At 41.9% G+C, this 25,662-nt stretch overlaps 2 protein-coding genes across 2 annotated transcripts in view; both read left to right on the top strand.

Annotated features, from left to right (window-relative positions):
• Positions 1-391: 391 nt before the first annotated feature.
• c8h1orf52 (chromosome 8 C1orf52 homolog) lies at positions 392-5,462 on the top strand. The gene is made up of 3 exons (XM_061683804.1): positions 392-826; positions 1,693-1,903; positions 2,523-5,462. The coding sequence occupies exons 1-3, from the start codon at positions 524-526 to the stop codon at positions 2,675-2,677; spliced, it is 669 nt and encodes a 222-aa protein (XP_061539788.1). The 5' UTR covers positions 392-523; the 3' UTR covers positions 2,678-5,462.
• Positions 5,463-12,208: 6,746 nt separating this feature from the next.
• The window catches only part of syde2 (synapse defective 1, Rho GTPase, homolog 2 (C. elegans)), a 58,160-nt gene continuing 44,706 nt past the window's right edge, over positions 12,209-25,662 (top strand). The window contains exons 1-3 of the mRNA XM_061683329.1: positions 12,209-14,356; positions 23,613-23,902; positions 24,725-25,076. Of these exons, the coding sequence (XP_061539313.1) occupies positions 12,457-14,356; positions 23,613-23,902; positions 24,725-25,076 (2,542 nt within the window). The 5' untranslated portion in view covers positions 12,209-12,456. The remainder of the gene's footprint in view (positions 14,357-23,612; positions 23,903-24,724; positions 25,077-25,662) is intronic.

The following is a 25,662-nucleotide window of genomic DNA, read 5'->3' as shown; positions in this document are numbered from 1 at the left end:
GACATGGAAAAGGATGACGCGCTGTGGCAACCCCTAAAGGGACAAGCCGAAAGGAAAGAAGATCCCTGTGGAACACGCCCTACTGCTACCAGTCAGGAAAAAGATGATACTTAAGTGTGGCGGCTTGAATATGATCCCCGAAAACCATAACCCATTCTAAACCCTCTGTTTTAATTTCATACAAATATGATAGATGTATGGAATGGTGATCTCGTTACATCTGCGCAGCCTGCCCTTCCCCGGGACGCAGACGCTATGTTGCAGTGGGGCGTGTCCTGCCTAGAAAACACGTGCGAATCCTAATAACGCGTTATTGCCCTGTTTGACGGTTTGTCTTTGCGACAATATTTACGACATACACCAACAAGCCACTTTACGACTGTATTGGAGGCGGATTCAAAATGGAGTAAGGTCGGGAGAGAGTTGTAATCCACCGAAGGAGGTTTTGCGTTGCAGTAATCAACACTGTGTGCAATTTAGCTAAAACGATCCATGTGCACGAGAAAATACATAGCCCTGTACAATGACTGACGACAAGAAAACTGGCTCTTTAGGTTTCTTTTCGAGCTACGACGATTTGAGCGACAGCAGCGACTCGGACGGGGAGGCTGGGCACAGCCGGAGGGATCCGAGCCAGAAACCAGAGACAGACGCAACGGGAAGTGAACCGAACTCTTCCCAGCAAGGGAGCCACCGACACGCCGGCGAAAATCGTTTGCCTAAACCTGACGACCTCTTTAACTCGGTGTCCAAACCAGCGTTTCTCTACAATCCTCTGAATAAGGAGATTGACTGGGATAACCTGACTGTTAAAGCTCCCGAAGAGGTAACCAGCTGGGAATTTTAATTTCGTCGATGGTATTTTACTAAATCAATCAATCAGCTTTATTTACTTACTCGAAGTCCAGGCATATACAAAACGAGAAACACAATATAAGCAACATGATACAAATCTAGAGATACACTAACGTAGTAATAAGAAAATATACATAATTTTTTTTATTTTTTTTTAAATATCATATAAGAGGCAGTGGTATTCGTATCTCCAGATTTCGACTGGTGTAATTTAGCAATAAACCTCTGATCCGAGCTGCACTAATACCAGTATGTGTTTGTGTATGTGAATTTAATTTTCCAATCAGATTGCAGCTTTATGTGATGCCATATCAGTCTAATCTGCCCATAATCCTTAGTGCTATCTGATATAATTTATAAAACACTGATAACTATAGTAGCAACGGGACTGTTTCTTTAACCTATCCGATTTCAAATTCATGCTCGCAAGGCCAACGAGCTGGCCCTGGATGACATTTACAATTTTCTCCCCTCTGGTTTTTTTTGGTCTGAGCAAAACTTGTTGCAGCCAACTTTGACAAGCCAATAGACCTGTAGTTACCTGGACACATTAATAAATTGAATAATTAGAATCTGTGGTGGGTATGATGTCTTTGTCATGTAATCAGATAAATACTGATTCTAAACTGCTCCAGATGAGGGACGTGGCACAGTTGTGTACTTGTATATTGCATTTTTGTATAGTATCTATGTTCTCGATAATGACTGTGATAATGCTGGTATTAATGGGTAGATAAAGGCCCAGGTACCATATGCGCTTCTTTCATTAGATGATTTGTATTTAAAAGCTTGCTTTACCAGCCTGATTTCAGATTTCATTCTGCCTTCTGTTTTCAGGCACCCAGGGAGTTTAAGCCATGGCTGACAAATGCTGTGCCCCCTCCCCAAAGTTATGCAGCAGAGCCTGAGAAGAAGAAGGGACCGCCTCCAGGCATGGACATGGCTATAAAGTGGTCCAATGTGTATGAGGACAATGGCGAAGATGCGCCAAACGCTCACACTGGAAAAGCCCAGTTCCTTCCTCCAGAGGAGCAACATGTTGACTCAGGTCAGTACAGTACAGTCAGTACAACTGCAAACAGTTCCTCTGGTAATTTGATAATACAGTAAACCCCCGTTATAGCGCGGATTTTTGTTGTTGTTGTTATCACACTTGATACTTTTCGTACCATATTTTTATTGTCCATTGCTCTTGCTCTCTCTCATTATATGTGTTGAAATGTGTTGGTATTGATTTAAGTGTATTTAAAGACCTTAACAAAATTTAAGTGCTGTAAATGCTATAAAAACATGCATTCACACGGAGGAAATTCATTTCGGCCGCTTTCTTTCGATCACGACCCACAGCTCGTGACCATAGGTGAGGGTAGGAACGTAGCTCGACCGGTAAATTGAGAACTTCGCCTTTGTCTTAGCTCCTTCTTCACCACAACGGACCGATACAAAGTCCGCATCACTGCAGATGCTGTACCGATCCACCTGTCGATCTCTCGTTCCATTCTTCCCTCACTCGTGAACAAGGGGGGGAACATCCTCTCAAAATTGACCAAACAGTTCCTTCATTAACTTGAAAGACATTTCTGTTGGCTCTGTTCTGTTGAATATTGTTTTCAATAATAATTTTAAATTGTTGCTTTTCCACCATAACCCTCTCATTTGCTTTTCAGATGAGGACTCCAAGACATCTTCGTCGTCAGCCAAGAAACGTCGAGTGGAGAGCTTCCAGCAAAAGGAGAAGAGGAAGAGGGACATGGGACAAGCCACTTCTGACAAAAGTTTTGTTGAAGAGGAGAAAAGAATCCTGAGACAGAAGACTGAGTGAAATCAGTTAAGAACATTAGCACAAGGGGCATTTAGATTGATGTCCTTTTATAACAATTGGACTGGACAGTGCAACTGGACAAAAGTGTTTGATTAGTGATGTAATTGATCATGGTGTGTGTCTTTATATTAGTTTTATTGTTTTCATGCACAAATGCATTTGGGTGCACACCACTGTAATACGTCTCACCTGTTTATATTCACAATGACAGGCTGTCCTGACACAATTCATATCACTCTAAAGAGCTGATTTTTTTTCATCACCTTTCCTTGAACAACCAAACATGCAGTTAAGATAAAATTGTTACCAGTCAAGGTGGGGTTTGCTGTGGTTGTGGAATAAATTAGCATGATGTGTAGTAACAGTGGCTGGCTAGACGGTATGATCGTGCAATTTTAACTTAGTTTATTTACATGTCATCAGCTAACAAGTGTTTGTGTGGGGCTCGGCATCTTTATTTTGTGTTAAATTCTCACGCGTTATACAGAAAGTTTGTCATTTTTACTTCCACCATACGACTACCAAAAAGAGCTGTGTGTTTCGCTGTTTTTTTTTTCTGTTTTTTTTTACACCAGATGGCACCATTACACTGCCCAAAAATCCAAAGCCTTCGTTTTAGGAAGCCTATGTTGTCATGACACTGTTTTCTCTGGAAGATCATGATCTTCATACTTTCTCATCGCTGATCTTTCTGGATTCTGTAATGCGGTAATTACTTTCTTTTCAAAATTCAAGAACCTGTGCTTAAGTAAGGTAATGTATAAACACATTACAGTGGAATGTGATTGTGGTGGTGTGTAGATTTGTTCAGAGCCAGGTTCCCAAATGCTGATACTATTTGATAAAGTGCGTACATGCATGTTGATAAATCTTACTGAATGTATGAATAATAGATTCATAAACCTAATCGCTGAATTCTTTAAAAAAAAATTCCCTTTGTGTTATTAATTAGTTAACACCCCACCAAAAAAAACAGGAATGAAACAGTTTCCCCCAGTAGCACAGCTGGATGAGTTTTTCTTGAGTTGCAACAATACAAAAATCGAATTTTCTTATTTTCTGTGTTTAAAATCATGAGTCTATAAAAAAACAGAAATTGCCAATCACCCCCCCTCCCTACAGGCCTAAAAAAAAAAAAAAAAAATTTGGACCTTAAGTGCAATTCTTTTTGGGGGATTTGAAAAAATAATGTACAGTATATACAGAGTTTGTAATGCTTGTGAGGCACCCATAGCTGACCACGTTTCTTCCCCTGTCGATTGACTTTCCCTATCCACTGGTCATGTGTTCCTTTTTCACTTGGAAAGCCCCCCCAAAAAAACTCTTGCCACTGCCTGAACCATTAGTACAACCAAATGCCACACAATAAACCGTCGTGACATCGTTAAATCATGCGACAACAAATACAAAAGGACGGGAACAATGGCACACAACGCCGAATGAACAGGATGTTTGACTCGTGTGACGTCACAGTGCCGGAAAGTGCCGATGACCGGAAGGCGCATTCTGCATCATATCGATCTAACTGCTGTATATCTGCTATATAATTACTTCGAAATGGCAGATGTGGTTTGTAAAGGGGTTCTAGAGTTCTCAAGAAGAAAATTAAAAGCTTTGTCCTCTGACCTAAACTAAATTGTAACCATAAACCATCAACACCTTTCATTTAAATCTTCACCTTGATGAAACCGTAGCAGTGCGTATGACAGAGAAACTGAAACTGAAGTATCGATCTCATCATACTAGTATCAATACCAACTTGTGTTTCAGTATTACTGGTATTTGGATAGATCTGCCCACCCCTAGATCATTGTACTTGCTTCGAGTGTAATCTCTGCCCCCCAGAACGTTTGGTGTATTCTGTCTCTGTCAAGAAAGACACCTGTGTAGTTTTCCAAATCTCATTGGTTACCATTTGATAGCTCCATCGATTGTTCTTCTCCATCGTGTTTATTAAATGTAGGTCTGCACACACAAATTCATTCTTTGAATAGTCTATGACCAATGAAGCGATTCTAATGAATTTTCAAGCAAAGAAGAAAAAAAAGTATCAACTATAAGAACAGTTTGGTGATCACAGGAATTCTTCCAGCCTAGCTGTCATCATCTGTACACATGAAATTGCGGTAAATGTGCTTCTGATAAGATTCCAGCTTCCAGGTATAAGCCTGGTCTTGTCTGTCATGCGCACCCGCAGACAGATTGTATCAACCATATTCAGACTGAACTGACCGGCGAGGTCATAGCCATTATTTTTGAAGAAGTACTCATCCCACATACAGCTTATAGTTGGATGAAATCTTATGTATGTATGTATGTTTTGAAAAACACATTCAATCTCTTTATAGGGACAATCTTAAAATTCTTCCAAATATTATACAGCATTGGGGACATTGAAAAAGCTGTATGCCAAATATTGTAATAAAACATGAAATTTTTTTATGATAATGAATAAACTCAATTCATTGAGATAACATCCCATCCGCAACATTAGACAAACCTGCACACATACCGAAATTTTGAAAATAAGTGTTGTATCATAATTTGTACACTGTCAGATGCTTCATTTCATTCAACAACTGGCCTATTGTGGTTTTCATTTTCAGTGGTGTAGGACCGCATCAAACTGATATGATATTTAATATTTAAACCCTCTCATAAATGACATTAATAGTTGCTCTCTGTGATGATGCAGTCCATTTTTACTCTAATGCAAGCTACAACCACAATAAACATTGTAAATTAATTGATGAAACAGGAAGTATTGATGGTTCTGTAGTCATTTTTTTATACAGATAACCATAGACAGTCTAAAATGTTGTTTTGTTTTGTTTTGTTTTTATAACTAATGTATTCAATTTGTAGCTGTCATTTTGAGCAGAGGTCCCCACTGAGTAGCCCACAGGCCTGTTCTAAAAATAGCTCACCAGTAGTGGGGCATTGTGGTCTCTGAAATTCTGTAGAACAGATCATTCACAAATGTAGACAGCTCTTTTGAAATAAAGTTTTGTTTATTGATTTTAATCTGTTTCCTATCTTGTTAAATCATTGTGGATAATAACTGTGAGAAATCATTAACATGACCAGTGTTTTCACATAGATGAGTATCATTATTATTATTAAAAACATCCGGTAATTAAAGGTAATTTGAGCAAACGTGTTATTTCAGAAGTGTGTATCAAAGTGGTAGCCTTTTCACATTAATCAAGAAGTAGCTCTCAGTTCCAAAACGGGTGGTGACGCCTATGTAGAGACACTGGCTTGGAGGATTCTTTGACGTAGCAAAAGAAACAACTATTCCCATAATAGGAAAAAGTGGAGCATCATTAGATCTGCAGGTTCCAAACTGTTTATAGTCAACACCAGTGATACTCAAACCTTTTACAACAAGTACCACCTAAAAAAAAATACCTAGCTCTCCAAGTACCCACATTATAACCAACACAGTAGTGCAGAAAGGTTAAGTGTTCATCCAAAAACGAGACAGCTTTTATTCCAAAAATGTATATTTAATGTTATTGTAAGCCACTAAAACATTATGCACAGTTTTTACTATTACCAAGATACATTTTCAAATACTGTTCTTAAAGATTAAATGCAAAGGTAAAAATTGGATGGATGATGGATGGAAGGATGGATGCATTGTAAGAAACTTGAAAGTTAGCTATGACTTTTAACTGTACTTAGGAAGGAATTGTTTTGAATACCACTAGAGAGAGCCAATATACCACTTGTCATATCCGTAGCACACGTTGGGACTCTCTGGTCCACACCGAGCTATTACTATAGCACATTGCGTAATACTCTGTCCTTGGGTCCACTTTTTCCTCTTTCTTGGTCTTGTGTGTTTGTGTTTCCCTTGTGGATGTTTTTTTTAACCTCACTGCCATCCCACACCTCAGTTCTGAAGTCTGGACCTCCCGCAGAAGTGATGCCCTTCTGTCACTCATCCAGTAATCACCCTTTTCTGTCATCATTTTCACCTATGACATAGTGAGATAGCTCATGTCCAACAAAAATATTGACAATATTGCTAGTGTTGACCCTCCCTGTCCATCATCATCATCTCGCCTGCTGTCTACTGTGGTGGGACTCAGACCACTCTGCATGGTGTGATGTGAGCGTAATATTATAATTTCCAGTAATAGTTTGGTACAGATGACTGACGGCAGCAGAGTATTTCCAAAGTGATGACCCTGAAGTTGAGCTAACATTTTTCTCCATATTCTGTAAACAATGCTGCGGTCAGACTTCAGAGTTAGACTTACAGGGAGATGACTCCATTCATTCAAACACGCAGCCCATTTTGGGGTTTTTCATAATTCAGTAGCTTGGTAGGCCGATGTCAGAATGCACAAATATTTCAATCATATACACGAAAACACTGAGATCACTTAGAATTCACCTAAATTGCTGCCCGTAAAAAAAAAAAAAAAAAAAAAAAAAAAAAAAAAAGCCCCAAACCTTGATCAATAACTATCCTTACCTTTCCTTTCCTCTTTCCACCACACTGATACGAGTTTGTCTTGGTTTTGGCAAAGTCTATGCTGACTCTTCTTGAGTGTTACTACTAGCTTATACTCAACCTTCTGAATGAACATTCATGACGTGCACTCCTGATTGTATGGGCTTTAGCCTGACCTTCTTCAGTGTGGTTTTGACCTGGCTAAAGGTTAAGGACTTTTTCTTCACCATGAAAAGATTCTGCATTCCTCCAATTCACATGCATGCTCGAAAATACTTGGATACAACTTACCTCACCAGTGAAATGAGCAGGTGAGAACTATAATATTTTGTTAAAGTTGATTTTGTTAGCAGGATTACGCAAAAACAGCACAAAATTTGTAGAGGTGGCACACATGCAGAGAAAGAATCCATAATTTGGTGTATCTGAATATGCTGTACAGTAAATGTGGATGGAAGAGTTCATTTTCTCTGCTTGCTGCCGAAATGGAAGTGTTCCTGGCCCAGAACACCAGCAGTGAACTGTGATAGCAGGACAGCGATCCCAGTCTATACATGGCTTTACAATTAAGGCCATTTACTGCCATTACCTGCCTTGTTCCTTGTTGCTTTCAGAGCATAAAGTGCTGATTGCCGATCGCTGATTCCCTTGATGTGATTGGACAAACAGAATGCAAATAAGGGTTCTCTGATGCTTTTTCATGATTAAAAATGATTGTAAAGAATCTTTATCTTTAGTCCAATCTTTAACCTTGGCAGAGGTCAGCATTCTACTATAGTGGGAGGAAAAAGGATTGTAATTTCTTACATTTCTGCAGAAATTGTCCATCAAATGTAGTCTGATCTTCATCTAAATCATAAGAATAAACAGTCTGCTTAACCTAATACCAGAGAAACAATTAGATGTTTTCATATTTTATACAGCATAACACAGGATAGGAAGGAAAAATTAAGTGAACCCTTGGACTTAATAACTGGTTGACCCTCCTTCGGCAGCCAATAACCCCAAGAAAACATTTCCTGTCGTTGTAGCTCAGACGTGCAAAATGATCAGGGTAAATTTTGGACCATTACTCTTTACGAAACAAAGATTTATGGGACGTCTGGTGTGAATAACTCTCTTGAGGTCATGCCACAGCATCTCAATCGGGCTGAGGTCAGGACTTTGACGAGCCACTCTAGAACACAGTTTCTTCTTTTGAAGCCATTCTGTTGTTAATTTGCATCTGTTTTGGATCATTGTGCTGTTGCAACACCCATCCTCTTTTGAGCTTCAAATGTTGGACAGATGGCTTCAAATTCTTCTGCAAAATATCTTGATATACTTGTGAATTGGCGGCACGGTGGACGACTGGTTAGAGCGTCAGCCTCACAGTTCTGAGGACCGGGGTTCAATCCCCAGTGTGGAGTTTGCATATTCTCCCCGTGCCTGCGTGCGTTTTCTCCGGGCACTCTGGTTTCCTCCCACATCCCAAAAACATGCATAAATTGGAGAATCTAAATTGCCCGTAGGTGTGACTGTGAGTGCAAATGGTTGTTTGTTTGTATGTGCCCTGCGATTGGCTGGCAACCAGTTCAGGGTGTACCCCGCCTCCTGCCCGATGACAGCTGGGATAGGCTCCAGCACGTCCGCAACCCTAGTGAGGAGAAGCGGCTCAGAAAATGGACGGATGGATACTTGTGAATTGATTTTTCCATTTATGATAGTGAGCTGTCCAAGCCCCGAGGAAACAAGCGCCCATTGCATGATGCTCCCTCCACCATGCGTCACAGTTACATTTTGATGTTGGTGGGCTGTGCCATTTTTGCACCACACGTGACGTCGTGTGTTCTTCCCAAACAATTCAACTTTGGTTTTATCTCTCCACAGAATATTTTGCCAATAGTGCTGTGGAACATCCAAGTGCTCTTTAGAAAACTTCTATGATTCTTTAGCATGAACGACTCATTTAGCATGTTCAGACACTATTGTTGCTGTCAATTCTTATACAGATAAAGTTTTTGGGCAGATATTAAAAGAGGTAAGATTTTAACAAGAATTTAATCAGTATCCAGTGGAAATAAATGCAAAAATTTCCAGTATCATTTCAAAATGTTTCATTTCGTTGGCTGAAACTTCTGTTAATGATATACAGTACAGTACTTTGTTTCCTTTTGTAGTAGTTTGTTTTTTCCTTTAAAAAAAGATATGTGCAAATTGTAGTATGATAAAATATTTTGTTCAAACCACCACATCCACAATTTCCATTTGCTATGACTGATTTGCAGTGCGTGAGTCTTCTGGGATTTTATTTCATTGTAAAATATTCGTGAATAACTACGCCAATAATGCAATTCGCCATGGCACAAAGCTGCAGGCTCCTGGAAAAGGCTTCTCTGACAGCCATCATCTAGCCTAATTTATACCCTGAGAAAGGCTTGTGTCCAGCTCATAAATTTAGTTGCGGTGTACACTCAAAAAAAGGGGAAAGCCCATAAAGCAGCCGGGGCAGAAAGGGCCAGCCAGCGACACAGAGAGTGGGAACAATGGGCAGCCATCAGGAGGGGAGACCCAACAGCTGCGAAGCTCCAACACACAGTCAGGTGCGCACACACACACACGTAAATAAAGTCTGTCCACTTTTCATTTCCTGCTGCTCTCACACGCAGTTTTCTTTCTCTCTGACCAGGCTATGGGAAAGTGTGGCAACTAAGCACATCTTCTGCCCCTCAAAGGGTGTAAGTGACTGGTAGTCAGACCTCCTCTTTTTTTCCAAGCACTGTTGAGTCGGCGTGAACAGCGGCATTCTGCAAGTGGATATCGTGTGTTGTTTATGTAACCTTCTCGTTAATATTGTATGTTTTTTGAATATTATTATTTCTTCCCTCTGGCATATCACGACACATATTCCAGGAATACAAAACAATTCTTGCACAAAAATGCCACTTGTAGCCATTATTCATCAGAAAACACTGTCAACACCCTACAGTGAGCCTGTCCGATAGTAGACTCCAAAGGTTTGTGCCCTTCTTCAAACATGTAGTCGGTTTCCCCACTCCTCCTCCTCCTCCTCCCCCCCTCTGGCTCCCTTTTTCACAAAAACACACTATGTAGCCTGCAGGTTTTGACCTGAAAATAACTGCCCAGACAGGGTCTAGTCAGTCAGTCGGGGAGGCAGGCCGAGGCGTCAGGGGCTCCATGGCTCCTGCAGTGTAACAACAGATGCTTATCATGTTTTACTGAGGGTAGTGGTGGTGGTGGTTGGGGGGAAGGGGGGGGGGGGCAGTCAAAGGATGGAACACTGGGGCCCTGTCGATGCGTAGCTTTGGCAATAAACGCTCTCGTTTAGAAGATTTCAGCCAATTATTGCTATAACGCGTTTTGAATTAGCGTGTATGTGTGTTTGTGTTTTACCGACAGGTCCACTGAGCACATGTGCACTCACACAATTGCAGGTTTTCAACAGCTCGTCCTTTTGGCGCATTCCAGGTAAAGGCAACAGCAAACAAATGGCTTAAGGTTCAAGTCAAGAATGTTTCATTCCTTTTCTCTGCTGCCTCAGCTCTCTTAAAGCCCTAGGTTGTGCTGCCAGCTTGGACAGGGTTAGCCGCAAGGTCACAGAGGAGGGGATTACTCAAGACACACTTCAGATAAAAGTGTCACTCCAATAATCGGCAGCAATCCATCATGTGGCAATCCGTGCGTGCTGAGTGGTGATGGTCTTGTCATTAGAGGCAAAAATAATATTGCCTACATTTCTGCAATAATGAAGATGTTTTTCATGGATTCCTTTTTCTTCAAGGAAAGTAACGTGGTGACCACCGTAAGTGCATAGGGGCGCCCTAGCACCCGCTATTGACCATCCACCACTGGTGAGATGGACAAAGTCTCATTTGACTGTTTACCGGCAAACAATTTTGAATCAGGGCTATTTTGTCAAGGGAAAGATGGAGACTGTGGCCTTTACGAATCAGCAGAGCTGATCTCACTCTGGCCATGTACCCAATCCATACATCTGTGTTTGTTCTGAACAGCTAGTTGAAGGTAAGATTTATAGGTTTTACATCGCCATTCTCAATCTTTAATTTTTAGTTCAGTTCTCTTAAATAACACAGATGTATAAAATATGTATCTTATGTTGGATATCGGTCAATTGTTTCCCTGGTTTTATATTAAACATACATACATGTTACAAATGTAGGATTCTTTGATTATTGGTATATCAGTTGGCTCCCACCATGCTAACTGCGATCTAGCTTTGAGGCTAATGTTTGGAAAAGTCAAGTCCCGGGTCATTGACTGAAACAGTCTGGGATTTATTTCCCCTTGCGTTCGCACACAGTTAGGCAGTGAAGATGTTTGAGAGATGTTTGAATTGTGTAGGGATCATAGTTGTTAATGAAAGTCCCTTTTGTCATGGTGTTGCATTTTTGCCACTGGATCCAAAGTTTCTCAATACCCTGTCAACTTTTTAGCCCTCATTTTAGCACATCTAATGAGACTGGAAATTTTATAGCAGCTGATATGGATTGATTTGGGTTGTACTGAAACAAAACAAAAAAAACAATAGGTCTACTTGTCTGTGTTTCAAACCATCCCTCTGATTTTCGACATCCAACATGGTGGACAAACAAATACTGATTATGTGATCAAAAACTATCTATAGAACATTCTCTGTTGTAGACATCAAAATATAGTAATAAAACAGAATTGAAGGATTAAAAATGACTGTAGTAAAATGTATTCAACAGTTCGGTACATAGCATAAATATATGTTGACCTGAATTATCACACACGCACACACAAAAATTTCAACTGCAAACCTTGAACTAGATGAGTAAGACAGATGTATATGCTTTCATAAATGACACATCTGAATTGGTTGTAAACGCTATTGCTCTACCGACCTATTCTTTTTTTTTTTTGAACGTTTTTTTTTTTGAACGCTTCTCTCTCTCTTTTCAAAGCTGTGCATATTTGATCTGAGCTGATGTAAATCGCTCAAGGAGGAAAGGGAGCGAGAGAGAGGGAGAGAGAGAGAGAGATAGAGAGAGAGAGAGAGAGAGAGAGAGAGAGACAGAGAGAGAGAGAGGGAGAGAGAGGGAGGCGAAGTGAGGTGAGGTGAGCGGCGTTGAAGCGAGGGCGAGCACAGGCAGGCTTGCACCCAGTGGAGCGTGTCGCCAGTGCCGAGGTGACAGCGGAGAATGGAGACGAGGCTCCGGGGGCGAGCTGAGACCGCGGCGAGCGAGGAGAACCCACTCGGCTCTTTCCCTCTGGGGCCAGCGCGTTGAAAGGAATCGGGAGGAATTGAACTTTTCGGGGGCACGGGAAGGGAATGGCCGATCCTCTGCGGAGGACTTTACTAGCGAAACTCCGGGGGAAAAAATCCAAGAAAGGAGAGACGCTCGGCGCTGGATTGGGCTCCGCTGCCGCCGCTGCGAATGTGGGCCGAGAAGGTAAAGAAAAAGTTTTGCAAATGCAGCGAGACTCCGTCGAGGCTCGCCCGGTAGTCACGCTATCAGGCCTGGATTACACGGCAGAGAGAATGAGCACGTACGAGAATTGGGTTGACGGGCCGGCGGCGCAAGCCGCGGGGCTCGAGTTGCTCCGGCTGGCTCGCTCGGTGGAGCTAGCCGGCTCACGTCCGCCGTTGCTGAGCAGCGGGGGCAGGGGTCGGGTTAATGGGCAGCTCCCGGGGGCCTCACTTCAAAGAGAGGAGCGCTTTGCGGGACATGCGATTACAGAGGCTGATACGAGCCACTGGGAGCCCGCGGTCGCCCTCTCGGGAGGGGCGTCGTTTGCCCAGAGGAAACACTTCATCTCAGTCCCGTGGCAATGCAGCGTCGGGGATTCAATTGGCTTCGGGGACAACTCCAATAATAGTTCTTCCCTTGCACCAACTGTCAACTGCACTGCTTCTGATTGGGAGCCCCTGGGTCGTGGACATTCCCGACACGTGTCAAGAACTACGGTTGCTGTAATGGTACACGATGTCGACGACCGACGTTCGGAGACGCACGCAGAAGAAACCCTCTTCCGAACAATTCAGAGCTTTGACCCCGCGTACTCAGAGGACTTCAGGGGCCCTCTGCAGAGCCCAGCCGTCTTCCCAACTGAGCTAGAAATATGTGACATGAGCGTGGCATCCATGTGTGACACAAAGGGATCGCTCATGCGTCCTTTAGACAGTGAAGATGATGATTATTATGATAATGAAATTCTGCCTTTCTATGAAACGAGAGCAAGAATCGCAATGGATGGAGGAGATGTTGCGGCGCTGCCCCAGATAGGTCAGGGTGAAGCACAAGCTGACGAGAGCCACGGTGCCCAGGAAACAGACAGGCTTAGGAACCAGCTCAAAGAGGCGTATTACCTCCTGATTCATGCTATGAATGACATCAATTTGGACCAGCAGGTAAGTGCTGGTTTCAGTGAGAATCACACCACCTCCTCCTGTAGTAGCCACTCTAGGGATAGCTTGTGCTCAAGGTTGTCTGGCAGAAACATGGACAGTGACTCGTGGTACTCTGGGGGTGACCACAGCCCCCAGCAGGGGTCTGACACAGATTCCTTGCTACTGTGCCTTGGTGGGAACATTGAGTCAGGTCTCAAAAGCACACGAAACAGTAAGAGCATGATGAATCTATCTCAGGAAAAGATAAAACCTACTTTAGTGCGTTCTGCCAGTGACGGAGACTTTAGGTATGCAGGTGGACCTTTGCAGTGCACCAATCCTCTTAGAGCCAGTTCAGTCGTGTGTGACGATGAAGTTGTTTCACAGCAAAAATCAGATCAAGAGAGCGAGGAGGCTGAAGTTATAGGAATGGGTGAGCTTGCAAAACCTCAGATGGTCTACAATGTACCCAGCGCTGACAGCCGTTTTCATGAAGCTGCTGGTGAGAGCCTTGTTGAAAGCAGCGGTTCAGTCAACAGCCTTACTGGCTCTTCGGACAGCAACACAGAGGGATCAGTGCCTCCTGGTTCTGATTACAAGCAGCAGCCAACTGGAGTTTCAGCACAGGGAGGCAACTTAGTCAACAAGGGCCACGGTGTCACCGTCCACAAGATGCAACAGTGGATGCACAAAGGTCGCCTGTTGTCATCTGAAATGAAGCAACGGATAGAGGGTTCATCCTCGCCCCGCGGTGGGAGCCAAAACCATGAACGTCCCTCTCCATCCGGCCGAGTGGTAAAAACTGTGAAGTCCCCTGCGAGCAAGACACCACAGCATTCAGGTAGGACGGCCGCATGGAGTGGCCTCAACTCCTGTGGATCTCCTAAATCAGCGAACTCTCACCCTCCTTCTGTATGATTACTGTCATCATCCTCCACTCATAGTGGCACTCCTCCTCTGCTGGATGCAAAGCAAAGGGATGAGACCCCTTTGCTTTCTTTTAAGATTCTCTAACTGGTGGCGGGTTCTCTTCTTCACACTAATGTAGGCACATTTTTAACACTAAATTTATAGAACATCAGGTTTTAGATGGGATGACTCACAATATAGTTCAATAACAACTAACTCATTCTGCCTGTTCAAGTTTTTCTTGTGTTAGTGGGGAGATTTGTGTGTGTGAATGATATTTGGCTGTGTACAAAATTACTGTTAGAATGAAAATATCTGTATCATGAAACCATCTGCTATGGATTTTGACATCTCCTAATCTTTTTGTTCAGATGGTTGTGCAGACCAAGCGGAAACAAACCAGTGGGCTTTCAATTTATCTAAATGGCAAGACCACGCCACAAGGTTTATTTAGTTTCCGAAACTGACCGTTATCTGCAATACTGTACACATTTCGCCAATTTGGGATGGATTTGTTCTCGTCAGAATGTTTAGCCTTGGCATTTTCATGTTTTGCTCGTTGTAGAAAGTAAATTATTTTATTTTGAAATTCTGGTTCACGATATCATCATTTAATAGATCTTTCAGTCCATTACATTTATCTTTAGCAATGTTCACACATTTATGTATATGATGGGTATTGTGTCAGTCAATATAATGCATCCAGTTCATCCACACTGAGCTAAAAATGCAGTCAATTTAGCCTAAGTATACGACTCTTGTGTTGACATTTTACAGGACAATCACTTTTAGGACTGCAAACGATCACCTAATTGTTTTGATCGTGCTTTTGCTTTCTATGGGTGTATGTGTCACTGAGCATGTGAGCCTCTGCAGAAGGCCCCTTTCCAGAGCAAATAGTTGAGCTGCCTTGTGTGCAAGCTGTTGTTGACTGTCAGTGCTGTGTTGCTAGAAATAGAGTGTGATATCTGTGTTGCGATTCCACTGGCCCAGCATACAGTGGTGTGTCATTCATCGAAACCAGGGTTTCCCAAACTTGTTCAGCTTAAGATTTGAAATGTGCAGGAGCACTCGACCCAAACTGACTAAAATATATAATGTAGTTCCATAATATCAGCATTTATTATACTGCCCATAAATGAATGATAAAGAAGACCATATCGAGTGCCGACTCCTCTTTGTATTTTACCAAATGTACCACCCCCCCCCACCTGCACACACACACACACACACACACACACACACACACACACGCACACGCACACTGAACATTTCCACAGCTGTGGCCAGAGGAATCCAAAGTATAACAGGAGCCAGTGCACTAACTCTCCGGTTGTGTTTGATTTGAGGGTAAGGGGGTTGGGCTGTCATGTTGCCTTCCTCCCCAGTCATTAACTTGGGCAGCTCCATGGTAACTTGCATTTAAAGGAGACATTGGATTGAATTTTTGGGATGCCATTCCTGCTGTTTAACTTGTTTGCGTGGCGTCACTTTCGTCCCATGAATGAACAATGAGTGCTTGCTCAGAGGATTCCAAATAAAAATGACATGAGAATGCAAGTGTAATATAAACCTCTATGATGGTTGCTCACACGTCAGAATTTAGTTGTAGCAACACACCAAATCGATATTGGACGACATTTTTCTTGTCACAAGCACACACAACTGATGCTGGTGGACCAATAACTTAAGTCTGTCTGATATGTTTGTATGTATTTGTGGAGAAAGGCAGCTTTTAAAGACAGACAATCAGTAGATTAATGGAGGAGAAACCTGAAGCATCAGGATTTTTGCCAGGAACCTTTATGAGCCATCCATCCATCCATCTATTTTCTGAGCCGCTTCTCCTCACTAGGGTCGCGGCCGTGCTGGAGCCTATCCCAGCTATCATCGGGCAGGAGGCGGGGTACACCCTGAACTGGTTGCCAGCCAGTCGCAGGGCACACAAACAAACAACCATTCACACTCACATTCACACCGATGGGCAATTTAGAGTGTTCAATTAATGTGCATGTTTTTGGGATGTGGGAGGAAACCGGAGTGCCCGGAGAAAACCCACGCAGGCACGGGGAGAACATGCAAACTCCACACAGATTACAATTATTTGCAAATCATGTTTAACCGATATTTAATTGAATACACTACTAAGACAAGATATTTAATGTTCAAACTGATAAACTTTATTCTTTTTAGCAAATAATCATTAACTTAAAAGTTTACGGCAGCAACACGTTCCAAAAAAGCTGGGACAGGTGGCAAAAAAGACTGAGAAAGTTGATGAATGCTCATTAAACACCTCTTTGGAACAGAATCTGGAGAAATCACTTCATGTAAGCGGCAAGGCCGAAAACCAACATTGAATGCCCGTGACCTTAGATCCCTCAGGCGGCGCTGCATCAAAAACTGACATCAATGTGTAAGGGATATCACCACGTGGGCTCAGGAACACTTCAGAAAACCAATGTCATTAAATAAAGTTCGGCGCTACATCCGTAAGTGCAACTTGAAACTCTACTATGCTAAGCAAAAGCCATTTATCAACAACACCCAGAAACGCCGCCGGCTTCTCTGGGCCCGAGCTCATCGAAGATGGACTGATGCAAAGTGGAAAAGTGTTCTGTGGTCCGACATGTCCACATTTGAAATTGTTTTTGGAAATTGTGGACGTCGTGTCCTCCGGGCCAGAGGAAAAGAACCATCCGGACTGTTATGGACGCAAAGTTCAAAAGCCAGCATGTGTGTGTGTGATGGTATGGGGCTGTGTTAGTGCCAACAGCATGGGTAACTTACACATCTGTGAAGGCACTATTAATGCTGAAAGGTACATACAGGTTTTGGAGAAACATACGCTGCCATCCAAGCAATGTCTTTTTCATGGACTCCCCTGCTTATTTCAGCAAGACAATGCCAAACCACATTCTGCACGTGTTACAGCAGCGTGGCTTTGTAGTAAAAGAGTGTGAGTACTAGACTGGCCTGCCTGCAGTCCAGACCTGTCTCCCATTGAAAATGTGTGGCGCATTTTGAAGTGTAAAATACGACAAGAGAGACCCCGGACTGTTGAACAGCTGAAGCTGTACATCAAGCAAGCATGGGAAATAATTCCACCTACAAAGCTTCAACTATTAGTGTCCTTAGTCCCCAAACATTTATTGAATGTTGTTAAAAGAGGTGATGTAACACAGTGGTAAACATGAACCTGTCCCAGCTTTTTTGGAACGTGTTGCAGCCATAAAATTCCAAGTTAATGATTACTTACTAAAAACAATAAAGTTTATCAGTTTGAACATTAAATATCTTGTCTTTGTAGTGTATTCAATTATATATCGGTCGAGCATGATTTGCAAATAATTGTATTCTGTTTTTATTTATGTTTAACACAACGTCCCAACTTCGTTGGAATTGGGGTTGTAAGTAGAAAATTTTTCGCCATTTGGGTCTCAAGACTTTGCACTTCATAGGAAGTAGTACATGCATTTGGCTACGCTGCAAAGACACCTCAACGGGATGCGAGTGTTGACCTGTGACGTAACCCCGGACAATCTCAGGCCTTTACTGATGTAAAAAGAGAAAAATCTACTCAGAGGATCCTCATTACCACATGAATGAGGATCAGCAGGAATGTATGGCAAACAGCAAAAGATCCCATTTTGAAAGGGAGCCCGAAACGCTGTACACAACGAAGTGCTGTCTGTATGGACAGGAAATGTTTTTGGTGTAGGTTTTGCTCTTATCAATAGAAGAGCCTCTGTGGAGACAAGCTAAAAGGGAAGCTGGTAGGAAAGTGGATCAAGTGCTCACAAGGAGAAAGCGAATCCGTCAATTAGTAGATTTAGATTGAGAATTTAATTAGAAAGTGTCAGTACTCCAGGTTTTTAATAGTACATCCAGGAAATTAGCTTTTCTCTGTTTTTAGCTCTGTCACCAAACCGTAACACTTCTCATCTCTGCGCCACCTCTTCTCTCTTCCTCCCACACAGACATGCAAACCTTATATTATTGTGCTCTGGCCATCTGTTACCTTAAAGGGATGTAAGATTTATGATGCTCACTGCATCCTCTACACAGCACTGTGCCACAAGGAAGCGGGTTGTGGAGTTATGTTATGCAAATGTTTTTGAACTATTTGCGCTACATATTCTGGTAGGCCACTGTTCTCTGTTTTTAAATATAAAAAAAAAACTAAAGGCCAAAACAACTACAAGCCAAAGCTAATGTTTTACAAACCCCAATTCCAATTAAGTTGTGACATTGTGTAAAATGTAAATAAAAACAGAATATAATAATAAAAAAAAATCCTTTTCAATTTATATTCTATTGAATACATACATACGTACATACATACATATTGAATATAAAGACAATATTTATTGTTCAAACCGATAAACGTTTTGTTGTTGTTGCAAATACTCATTTTGAATGTTTACCACTGTTTTACATCACCTTTCCTGTTAAAAACATCAGTCCATCTCAGATGAGCTCAGGCCCAGAGAAGCTAGCTTTCGTTTTGGATGGTAGAGATTTAACATGCATTTGTAGATGTAGTGACAAACTGTTTTAACTCACAATGGTTTTCTGAAGTGTTCCTGAGCCCACGTGGAAATTTCCTTTACACAAAGATGCCGGTTTTTGGGGCTTGTGGCGCCTGAGAGATCGAACGTCACAGGCATTCAAATCTTTCCAGATTCTCTGACTGTTTTGATAATATTATCGATTGGAGATGACAAAATTTCTCAACTTTCCCAGTCCTTTGTTGTCCCTGTGTCATCTTTTTTGGAACAGGTTTCAGGCATTAAATTCAAAATGAGAGAATATTATCAAAAGAGCAATAACGTTAATCAGTTTGAAAATTAAACATTTCAACTGAATAAAGCTTTAAAAGGATTTGCAAATCATTGTATTGTTTTTATTTACGTTGTACACAATGTCTAACTTCATCGGAATTGAGGTTTGTAAATCCCAAGATAGCTCTATCCGCCTGTCCATCCATCCATCCATCCATCCATTTTCTTTACTGCTTATTGTGTTCAAGGTTACAGGGCGCCTATCCATCTCACTTTGAGCAATAGCTACACAACACCCTGTACTGGTTGCCAGTCAATCACATACATAAACATACAATCACAAAACAATAGCAAAAATGACTAAATTGTTAGTGATAAAGATCATCTACTACAGGGCCAATTTCTTTTCCTGAAAATTCAATTCTGGGCCAAAATTTTACCAGGTAAGGATACTTGCTACACAACACCCTGGACTGGTTGCCAGTCAATCACATACAATCAATCTTCATATCCAATGAAGGATACTTCATTGGATACTTGCAGTGGCGGCACGGTGGGCGACTGGTTACAGCGTCAGCCTCACAGTTCTGAGGACCCGGGTTCAATCCCTGGTCCCGCCTGTATGGAGTTTGCATGTGCCTGCGTGGGTTTTCTCCGGCCACTCCGGTTTCCTCCCACATCCCAAAAACATGCATTAATTGGAGACTCTAAATTGCCCGTAGGTGTGACTGTGAGTGCAAATGGTTCTTCGTTTGTATGTGCCCTGCGACTGGCTGGCAACCAGTTCAGGGTGTACCCCGCCTCCTGCTCGATGACAGCTGGGATAGGCTCCAGCACGCCCGCGACCCTAGTGAGGAGAAGCGGCTCAGAAAATGGATGGATGGATGGATAATTTGCTGAAGTCTGTCATTACTGCGTTACTTCTGTGGCTCATCATGGTGCCGTGAAACCTGGCGATAACGAGGCGGCTGTCTTTAATCACTTACACACACTGTTTTTTAAGACGTAACGGTTTAATAATTGCCATTTTAAATAATAAATACTAAATAAACACTGAGCCTAATTAATGTATTAAATTTGTGACCAACTCTTGACTCTTTGGTTGAAAAACGCCTGTATGTTTCTTATTAAAATGTTTAAACAGGCCATTTTTAGATTTCCCAATGGTGGCGTCCGCTCTAGCCATCTCTTTCCTGACCACGCCAAGAGCACGTCAATCGGCAGGTTTACTTCAAACGTCACAGAAAACAAGAATTAATAGTTCATTACGTCAATCTACCTGTCAATCATGTCGAAATCCTATGAATGTGTGAATTTGGACGCCAAAATCGAGGAACATTTTGATCTTTGTAGAAAGTACAAAGGAAAGTGGAAAGAAAAGTATGTGTTCATCAAGACAAATTGTATCGTATCATCTGCAAGGAGGTTGCAGCCGGATATGGGTTGCGCGGAGTGGATGGGATGTTGGCTGTGCGAAGCAGAGGTCCACCGCGGCTGCCGGAGGTTTGCCGGGCTTTGTTACGCTTTGGGGGAGGGAAGCCAGAGCGATGGTCACCTCTCGCCTGATCAATTGCAAAGCGACGCTCAGACAGGCGAGGTGCATTCGAAGTGACGATAATATGTCCTGCAATTTCCATTAGTTGTCACCATTTTTTTATTGGGCGATTACGTAAAAGGGTACAGCCGGAGCGGCTGCCGTTTTGGAGACATTACTTCTGCATTCAACGGGGCGCCGCATTTTGGTCACATGTGCAGTCACGTGGGCGGGTGGGCAAATCGGTGCATTTCTGGTGACGTCGTCACATCACATGGTTTACACGGCCAATCAGGTGCTTAAATTTGCAACAAGGAAGTGAAATGCGCTGTAGCAGCCCGACTCATTATTGTGCCTTGACAAACGTCAGCTGGCGGGGCCAGATGTAATTGCGGCAGGCCAGTAATGGCCCGCGGGCCATTAGTTGGCAACCACTGATCTAGTGGCTTGTTGCTTTGGAAATATGTTTGGCCCAAGAAGGAGTGTGGCAGTGGAGACAGCAGCGTTAAGGCTGTAAACCTGGAGCTGTCGTCTGGAATGCTGTTCAGGTCAGCACACGTTTTTCTTTCTAGTTATGAAAGACCCCCTCTAAGAAGATGGCATGCTGGCAACTCCACACAGAGCCTTTGGGACGAACGGCATAGCAGCTAGGACATTAGCAGTCTTAAATGGGAAGTGCTGATCACTTGAGTGAGTGTGCAGACCTCCACCATGGCTGTCCAATTCTCATTTTGATCACTATGCATGATAGACACTCACATTACGTATTTGGTAGAATTTTTGTATACATGATTAAATGAGTAATCAAGTAAAGTGTGGGAAAAAAAGCCAATTTTAAAGTGTTTTCAAGAGTGGGAAAAAATAGTAGATCCACACCTTTAGTAGTATCTGCATCTTTTTTTGTGGTTTCTGTGGCTCTCATCCACAACGTTTGGTGGAAATCAGAGAAAAAATACATTTTTGTGTGACGTTGGCAAATAAACAACTCACCAATAACATAATCTCCCTGGTGGAGGTAATTTAACAGATGCAAATGTAGTTTGCAACTGGAGAATAAATAAATCACTGTTGACTCCTGCTATACAAGACTCCCAATATTTTCCATTCACTCAGTAAAAAGTACCGAGTTCAGGCCCTTGTTTAGGCTACTAGGCATTCTTGTGGTTCATATCATCTCAACATTTTTCTGTCTGAAAACAGCAGCATATTGAATTGTGCAGAAAGGAAGAGATATCTCTTGATGTAGTTCTTACTAGTCACCATTGTGGTCTCCAACAATTAAAATGCAACCATGTCTCAGAGGCTTACTTAATTCACTTTCAAGAAAAAGCTCACCTTACAACTATTATCTTTTCTTAATACTTTGCTCTATAATATACTTGAATATGTCCAATTATATAATGTCAGAAGACACTTGAAAATCGTAACTCCAAAGCAATAATTCCACACCACTTTTTATGACCACCCTCATATTACTGAGATGGAAAGATGTTTGCTGACAGCAGTGAAATAATTTGTTGTGCAATGTTGAGAAAAGACATTTCAGCATTTCTGTGCTTGAAGTTACAGATGTTTTCCAACCACACAGCTCTAGAAACTATCCACTTTGCTTTTTAAACCAGCAGGAATGCTGAAATGATGTTGAAAGGCTTTCACGATGAAAATATAGGACAGTCCGTGTTCTGTGGTGTATAGGAAGATCCAGATTTAAAAAAAAGCACATGACAAGTAGCTGTTTGTCTCTAATTTAAAGCTAACGTTTCCTTTGTTGGATTCCTCTGTCTTATGTAAGGGTGGTGGATTTGGAGGAGGGGGATAATCAGATGACATTAATTCTTACCCAGTTACCATTTAAAGAAGTTACACGTACATACTGGCTGCTTTGTATTCAATTTCAATTCCTTAAAGTCAAATTATTTTGCAGTCTATAATTTGGTGGATGTGTTCATGGAAAAGTAGAGGCTGTCTCATCAGAGGATGTGGAGAGGACGAAAGCAGGCTTTTAAATACTTCTGCTGTACAAGTTCGAGCAAGGCACTCCCCTCAGTACCGCTATAACACACACGCAAACAATGTACAGTATTTCTCTCTGATGGCATCTGCTCTTCCACTCTTGGGATACACAAAACATGCCAGACAATTTGCTGTGGTTGTTTCAAGAACATCATTTATTTTTATCTTAAAACGCACATAAGTTCCATGTATTTTCTAAGCTAAAACTGGTCAAACGGGTCATCACTGAGGAGAAAATAGATGAAGATGCTCCAGAGAGCCTGTGACAGTCAGATGAAAAGTGTGGTAATAAAAACAATATGACTAAAAATAGTCATATAAAAAAAGCAAATTACCAACAAACCCAAACAAGCTGTGGCTTTTCAAGCTCAATAAATGAACGAAAGCAGATGTGAGATACACAAAAGAATATATCCATTCATCATATCCATAGCTTTATTTATTCATTCATTTACCCATTTATTTATTTATTTACCATGAGCACTTCTTTGGTTTCTTGATACAGATGTTTCCTTCAACTTGACAGCGCATGGGTTCTGGGTTCAACTCTCAGCTCAGGGCTTCCTGTGTGCGGTTTGTGTGTTTTCCCCGTGCTTGCTATTTTCTGTTGGTACTTCCCCCTCACATTCTAAAAAAAGCATGAGTTAGGTCAATTGGAGACTGAATTGTCCATAGTTGTGAATGTGAGTGTGAATAGTTGTTTGTCTATATGAGTCAGCTGGGATAGGCTCCTATAACCCTTATCGGGACACGCAGTATAGAAAGTTAATGGATGGATGATAATCATGATTCATTTGGTTTGAATGTCTCCTGGCATCCTCACATTCTCTAACCTCCGATTTCTATTGCTCATCCAGCTCTCATTGAGAATGCCCAAACTCAAGAGGCTGCCAGGGCCAATGAGCTTTCAGCATGGCGACCACACCTCCACTCCATCACGGTGGCCAAGAAGCGCAACTGGTTGCAGCAGAGCACCCTTGGAAAGGGGAACCATTCCAGTAAGGATGAGTTGCAGGGCAAGCTGGGAGCTGAGGAAGAGGCCTGCCTGGGCTACCCACAGCTGCCACCTCCACCCAGTCCTTCCCCAGAGCAACTGAGATGTTCAGGGTCACCAACTGCACGGCCGGCCCACCTGCATCAACCCAAGGTTAACCTCACAGTCTTGCTCCACTTGAGAACAGCTTTTAGCTGGATAGTTTGACATTCAAGAAATTGCTGATTTTCTTTTGTGGTTAAAGATAATAAGCTTGACGTTACTCATATATCTGCTTTATCACTCTTTTGCCCCCCCCCCCCCACCCCCCCCCCCAAAAAAAAACTACACAAACATGGCCACAACACCCATGAACTGAAAACAAAAAATTAGTCTGTAGATAATTTTGTCCATTCATTATTAAAAACATTTGTGAGATCAGAGGTCATCGATGGAAGAGAGGACCCAGCTTCACAATCGCTGTATAATAAACACTTGTATTTCATTCTTGCTGTGTTTCGTAGGGTTAAAGGTCGGGGCTCTCAAGTTTTTCCATGCCTTTATAGACCATTGGGCATGATGTGCCCTAGAATTGCTATCATATTGGTGAACTGGAGCATTAAAATAAAACTCTGTTAGATGAATAAGTGTTTAAATACTTTGACCATGTAGTCTACTGTATATCGTAATTGTAATTTTGAATAACACAAAACTATGAGGTTGAAACAGTCAAACGAGTAGTGTGTGCTAATAGTCTGGAGTTACTGTATGTTTCCAATCGAAGCTAGATAATGATAATGATTATAGGTGAGTACGAGAATTTGTAGTTTAATTGTCCAGCTCATGAACAAAGTTAGTTCGTTTGCCCCTTTACAAGTAATATGGGGTTCGGACAAATGTTTTTTTATATCAGCATTTAATTTATTTATTTATTTATTTTTTTTAAATTTTTTTATTTTTTTTTTCTTCTCCTCTTTGGCTTCTGTCTTGATCTAGGTGAGTGTGTCGCCTCACCCCAGAAGTGTGGACCCAGCAGAAGAGAATGATGCCGACGACGAAGGGGAGATCTGGTACAACCCAATTCCTGAGGATGACGAACTTGAGGTGTCCAACAGACCCTCTGTCCGACTGCGTGCCCCCTCTCGAACTGAGCCTCAGAGGAGGCCCTGTAGGGGTCACAATGGGAGGACCCTGGAGACCAGTGGGCCAGACTTGCTCGGAGAAAGCAGCTCAGGAGATGGAAGTCAAGGAAATGCTGCACATTCGACAGAGGCGCTACATCTGCACCGTCAGATGCTTATGTGTAAACCTCAGGAGGAGGGAGGGCCTTCCACTAGCAAATCTATTGGTAAGTCAAGAAAACAGACACATCATATGTTGATACATTTCTCCAGATAGGGTTGAAAATTTTGCTGATCAAGGAATTAACAGACCTATCGGACTGCGTGGCAATAATGGCTGACTTCAAAAGTAATTTCTGCTTTTTATTTGTTTCAGGGCTATAGGTGTAAAATAAACACCTTTGTTTGTTTAAATCCAATAAATCTAATCTGAAAATTTTTTAGAATTATGTATTAGAATTAGAATTGAGTTAAGTAGTATTTTTACATTAACGTTGACGTTAAAATGACTTACCTTGCTTTGTTCATGAATCCCTCATTCCTTAAAATTTAACCAAGAGACACTACAGTTTATACAGAACTGAAAAAAAATGTGAATTTTTAAAGTTCTAAATTGAATTAAGGTATGGAATTGAATAGAAGAAGGTGCCTTTCTGCCTTTTGCAGTCCAACAAAATGAAGTTATATTAACAGAGGTGTGTTAATATAACGCATAATAGAAAACAATAAAATGTAAAAAAAAAAACCTGTAAAATATATTGAAAATAGGCCATTAAAGAAATACAGACAATCTCTTTCAAAATTTTGGAGATA

The sequence above is a fragment of the Phycodurus eques genome, chromosome 8, assembly GCF_024500275.1.
Source record: "Phycodurus eques isolate BA_2022a chromosome 8, UOR_Pequ_1.1, whole genome shotgun sequence".
Taxonomy (NCBI): Eukaryota; Metazoa; Chordata; class Actinopteri; order Syngnathiformes; family Syngnathidae; genus Phycodurus; species Phycodurus eques.
This window is presented reverse-complemented; position numbering and strand designations above follow the sequence as displayed.

Coding starts and splice junctions, on each gene's coding strand:
- c8h1orf52 (XM_061683804.1), top strand. CDS start 524: ATGACTGACGACAAGAAAACTGGCTCTTTAGGTTTCTTTTCGAGCTAC. Junction 827..1,692: donor CTGTTAAAGCTCCCGAAGAG/GTAACCAGCTGG, acceptor TTCTGTTTTCAG/GCACCCAGGGAGTTTAAGCC. Junction 1,904..2,522: donor GGAGCAACATGTTGACTCAG/GTCAGTACAGTA, acceptor TTTGCTTTTCAG/ATGAGGACTCCAAGACATCT.